The following is a 5,662-nucleotide window of genomic DNA, read 5'->3' as shown; positions in this document are numbered from 1 at the left end:
TAATTTTAGTGAGTATCCATCCACACCCTGCGAAGTAGTTACATGGACATACAACAAACAGTAGTATTATATTTTTATAGATTAACTTAATTCTATTATTTTTCGAGTTTTATTAAAGAATTGGCGTGAACTTGTTATTTAGATAGAGTGCTGTGTATTTTGCACGAACTTATTTATTCTATGTGTTAAGAGCACACTATTGTTATTGATAATTAGCTTCGTTGTGTATTGGAAACACAGTAAACCAATGAAGTTTTTCGAAGTCAGTTACCGTTTTTATCATAGAAACAAGACCAAGACATTCTGGTAAGATGACTAAAAGTGGAAGCAAATGTTTTTTTTATTTACTATCTGTTGACAGTGGCTATGGCCGGATCTACGGAGTCTTCACTGGTTACATCGAGAATGTCCTGCCTTCTTGGATGAATAACATAATTGAGTATCTGACCTCACCTGGAGTGGTGATTCCACTGCTTTTGTTACTTGTGTAAGTGAAACGCCATTAATTCTGATAACTAATATATCGTAATACCTCAGATCTTATTTCACCAAGAGTAATCGAATAATTTATTTTGTCTTGTGTGGAAACCCCACAGTTTTTGTTATTTAATTAACTGAAAAGTCATTATTTCTGATGACGAATATATCGTAATACCTCAGATCTTATTTCACCAAGAGTAATCGAATATTTATTTTGTCTTGTGTGGAAACCCCACAGTTTTTGTTATTTAATTAACTGAAACGCCATTATTTCTGATGACGAATATATCGTAATACCTCAGATCTTATTTCACCAAGAGTAATCGAATAATTTATTTTGTCTTGTGTGGAAACCCCACAGTTTTTGTTATTTAATTAACTGAAAAGTCATTATTTCTGATGACGAATATGTAGTAGTACCTTAGAATTTACTTTATCAAGAATAGTAATTAATGAATATAATATACTGTTTGTAGTGGAAATTCCGCTTCGTTTGATAGTTGTGTACGTGAAAGGATCCGTGGTTTAATATACAGCAAAAGTCACGGTTCCACTACTCTTGTTACGAATACTCTATACCAAAATATTATCCATTCTTGTGAGAAGGTGTGTTTTGACAAATTCGAATTAATTTGTAGCCAATTTTGCATGATTCTGGCGTACATTTTAAATGTTTATTATTTTCTTAAAATGTGAACGGCTTGTTTGTTGTTAAGCACAAAGCTACACAATGGGCTATCTGTGCTCTGCCCACCACGCGTCCGCAGACATACCGCTGTGCCACTGGGGGCAATGTGAACGGAAAAATGTTAACTTAATTACCAATATTGAAATAAGTTATTTAATCAAAAGAATCTCTGGAAAAATGTTTAAAGGCAAAGAAGTAAAAGTCAAAAAACAGAACCCATCTATTACAAGATCTCCAACTCATGCGTAGGGGCATTCAATAACACCCTTTTGTATTTATTAGTAACCTTTGCATCCCTACTACTACCCCGTGTCTTTTTTTTTTGTATACTTATTAGTGATCTTTTACAGAAAATCCACCAGTGAGAATCGACAGCCCATGGGCTTGTTTGCTATGATATCTCTATTTGTACTACATATGATTTATGTACAAAATATACATTACAGTTGGTGATCATTGTGAACATCACGAGAGATCTCACGATTCCCTTGTAAAAATCCAGAGGGCGAACCGTTTTAAATTTGGTTTCCCTTAGGGCTTGCATTATGCCAAACTCTGTCGTCAAAACAACCTTCTTGTGCGTGGTTACCAGCTGTCTGAAGTTTAAAGTGGAAACAAGAGGGAATACTCAATCGGTCAAAAGATGAAGCTATGAGTTAAAAGTTTGTACTTGAAAGAAAACTCGGAGCCATTCTATGAGTTGCTATGCCACGGCTAAAGTCACTTGTGTAGAATAGAAAACAACGGCTTACAAGTGTTTGTGGTCACATAGCACACGCCAGAAACTTAAACCCGTAAAGCCTATGACGTTTCTAAAGCTTCTTGTCGTTAGTTACCAGTTTGAAACGAGATTATATAAGAGCTCTTGGAGTTGAAAATTTTTTTACACGAGCGAAATGAACGTAAAGAAAGTGATATAGAATTTTTCACAATTAAATACTTAACCTAAATATCTACCTATATTCACAGGGTACTAATATATTCGGAAGGATTAATAATTTATTACATGATGTCGTTGATTGATTGTAGTTGTATTTTGCAGATGGATAATCTATTATCTGATGTCGTTGATTGGTTGTAGTTGTGTTTTGCAGATGGATAATCTATTATCTGATGTCGTTGATTGGTTGTAAATGTATCTTACAGATTGATAATCTATAACCTGATGTCATTGACGGGTTTTTAGTTGTGTTTTACAGTCTTGAAATCTATTACCTGATTTTGTTGACTGGTTTTAGGTGTGTCTTACAGATTGATAATCTATTATCTGATGTCATTGACTGGTTCACTTCGTGAGGCCAATAATGACTTAAGGATGCAACTACGAAGGGTAAGCGATATTTTTCGTTTTTCTTTATGAAGCAGAAACAAAATGTACAATGTATTGTACATTATACTCAATAACAGATCGTACACCTGCAACTTGGCGTGAAGATAGGTACACTTGAAATAGCTTTTTGCTGAATAGTAACACTGTTTCCTGTCTTGTTTGAAATCCATGATTTTTTTTTTTGTATAAGTGTTTGTCAATATTGAACATGAATTTCAAATATTGTGTGACAAAATGGCTGAAAGTAGTCAGCAAATTGTAAGTTAATTATAACAAATAAATCTGATTATCGTAGGTGTCACTTACAGTCAAGAAGAATTGCTTATGGCATGCAAAATCTGCGACTGATGGAAGTAATATTTTTTTCAATGAGATGGTAGTATTGGTTTAAATTGAGTATACACTCAGATTTTCTAATAGAGGGTTGTAATATTTTTTCATATGTTGATTTGTTGGGTACGCTTCAATAAACAACAAAAATGTTAAACGTTGCCATTACTTATCTGTACATCATTAGGAAGATTTAACAATATTAAAGTGTACGTTAAAATGCAAAAATTAATTGATACATAATAGACAGAAGGGACAAATTCAATGAATTTCGGCAAAATTAAAAGTCATTAGCTTTATCAATAAATTCTATGAATAATTTGAATTCAATACCAGTTTCTAACTCTTGCACTTGGTAAAGTTTCTCCAGTAAAATATCATGGAACCTAAAACTTTACCACACCATCTTCATACCAAACAGGCGGAAGATACAGACACATAAAATACCTGTGCAAAAATAAACATAAAACCCGTTGAAGAACCAGAATAAATCCTCTATTAAAGGCCTCTCACTTTGGAAAATTAAAATAAATTAAGCTCAACTAACTTAATATTCATTACAACAGCTGTCCACTAAGAATCAAGCTCTGCAACTCGCTTCATGGTTATTAGTGGGCATTGTTGAAGCTTATTTAAAGTGCATGAAACATTTATCAAATCATCAGAAGTTCGATGGAATGCATCTATTGCTGTACTAACATGTTCCTAACTCACTTTTAATACTATAATAAATATCTTTACGATAAATGTTTTATGGAATACACTTCAAAAACAGTGTTGTTGCATACCACATTAAATTCGTATTAAATAATTCTAAACTTTGAAAATCTTTGTACCAGCTATGATTATGATTCGTTGCAGGAGAGATCAGAAGGAAAGAAGACTTCTGATACGGCTAATGGTAAGAATAATTAACTACTGCTATACAGATTTGGTGCAATATAATTGTCATATTATGTAGAAAATGAAAGCAAAAAAATAAATAAAATAGAAACAACGCAGTTTCAAAACAGACATGTACCACCTGGGCACACACCATAAGGTGGGTAGTTATGCAATGTGCCCTGGTTTTTGAAAAACTGGCAGAAGTAAGACCCAATTTGCGTTGGGTATATCCAGTTTAACCTCAGTTGCGCAGGCCTCGCATTCTTAATAATAAAAAATAAAATAAATAAAAAAGAGCAGATGTGGGTGCTCTAGCCCACAATGTCTGTCTGCAGCCAGATGTGGGAAGGTGGTTGCTGAAACAAAAATTAAGAAATAATTGGAATACATATATCAATGGGGGAGACAGTAAAACTGTCTTTGAAGTTGGCATTCCAGCCCCCATAATAATGTTTGGACATGTATACCACGATGTTAAGATATTACTACACAAGCCCATAGCTCCCATCCTCCACCCATATGGAGCAACCACCTTCCCACATCTGGCTGCAGACAGCGAGAGGTGGTAAAGATGTGGGACATTGTGGGCTAGAGCACCCACATCTCCTTTTTTATTTTTTATTTATTTTATTATATTATTAATATTAAGAATGTGAGGCCTGCGAAACTGCCCCTCGGGTGGATTCCTGTACGTGGTGAAAGGACCTCCCAGGGAAGGTTCTGTATTTTCAGTTATCTCCTCTGGGATCTAAACATCCACCCACGTGTTTGCCGTGCGTGGCGATCCATGAAGGGAAGTAGAGGATCCTGGTGGTTGAGTGGTGTCTAGGGCACTGCAACACGCCATTTTGGCATTGAATTCCTGTAGACGGGTGGCCTTGGGTTGGCACCCCCCAGGGTCAATCAGCTGGTCCCATGGGGCTAGGTTCAACTAAGTACCAGTGTTGGGCATTCTCAACGGGTGGTGTGGACATTGTATCTGATGCTGGTGTTTGGGTATAGTGCTCAAGAAACCCTGGCATTACTGCTAGTGTCCTTGTTTGACATTGTAGTGCATACCCTCATGGGACTACATGGTGGGTGGGGTCAGTGGGCTCTCAATCTCCCACTTTTTATTATGGATCCCTTAAATCCCTCCAAAAATCTGAAACTCTGCTCATTGGAAAACGACCACACTTTGAAGACTCTGAACAGCAGTCTCCACCACATTGTGCACATGTACCTCGTTTCCTGATCCTAAATTCTCTGTCTGATAAATTTTTAAGGCAAATGTCTCCCTTTTTTATACAGAAGGGATTAGAGGGGCTTGCTGGCTCTCCAAAGTCAGTTAAGAAGCTCTGTTCTTCAGACATCTTGGTGGAAGCATCCACAGCTAAGCACAGTGAACTCCTCTTGAATTCAAAGACCATTGGGGATATCCCCATTGAGGTTACTCCTCATGCTTCTTTGAATTCCCCACGAGGAGTTATTGTCGAGAGGGACTTGAAGATTATCCTCAAGTCAGAGATCCTCGCTGGTTTCTCCAGCCAAGGAGTTTCAGCTGTTTGTCAAGATGGTATTATGGTCCCAACCTCTGTTCTCATTTTGAAGTTTTCATAACCACGTCCACCTGCCGCTGTTAAGGCGGGTCATTTGAATTTTATGGTATGGTATGGCCATATATTTCCAACCCTTTCCAATATTTCCAGTGCCAGCAGTTCAGTCATTTGAAGACATCTTGCTATGGTTCTGTGACGTGTGCTCGTTGTGGTGGCAAGGACCACGACGTCTACAACTGCAAAATGGACCCTCATTGTGTTAATTGTAGTGGTTCCCACCCATCTTAATTTAGATCTTGCTCTAAGTTGGTTGAGGAGAAAGAGGTACAGCATTTGAAGACTCTAAATAACATCTCTCATTCTGAGGCTCGGAAGCTATTGTTCCCTCCTACATCGCGGTCATATGCCTCT

At 36.8% G+C, this 5,662-nt stretch overlaps 1 protein-coding gene across 1 annotated transcript in view; it reads left to right on the top strand.

Moving 5' to 3' along the window:
• Positions 1 to 2,498, top strand: part of LOC106472575 (transmembrane channel-like protein 3) — a gene marked incomplete at its 3' end in the record, with an annotated part of 61,599 nt that extends 59,101 nt beyond the window's left edge. Inside the window, exons 17-18 of the mRNA XM_013933229.1 lie at positions 362 to 487; positions 2,420 to 2,498. Of these exons, the coding sequence (XP_013788683.1) occupies positions 362 to 487; positions 2,420 to 2,498 (205 nt within the window). The remainder of the gene's footprint in view (positions 1 to 361; positions 488 to 2,419) is intronic.
• Between the last annotated feature and the right edge of the window lie 3,164 nt (positions 2,499 to 5,662).

The sequence above is a fragment of the Limulus polyphemus genome, unplaced genomic scaffold (genome assembly GCF_000517525.1).
Source record: "Limulus polyphemus unplaced genomic scaffold, Limulus_polyphemus-2.1.2 Scaffold5434, whole genome shotgun sequence".
NCBI lineage: Eukaryota > Metazoa > Arthropoda > Merostomata > Xiphosura > Limulidae > Limulus > Limulus polyphemus.
The sequence above is the reverse complement of the archived record's forward strand: the minus strand, read 5'-3'. Positions and strand labels throughout refer to the sequence as shown.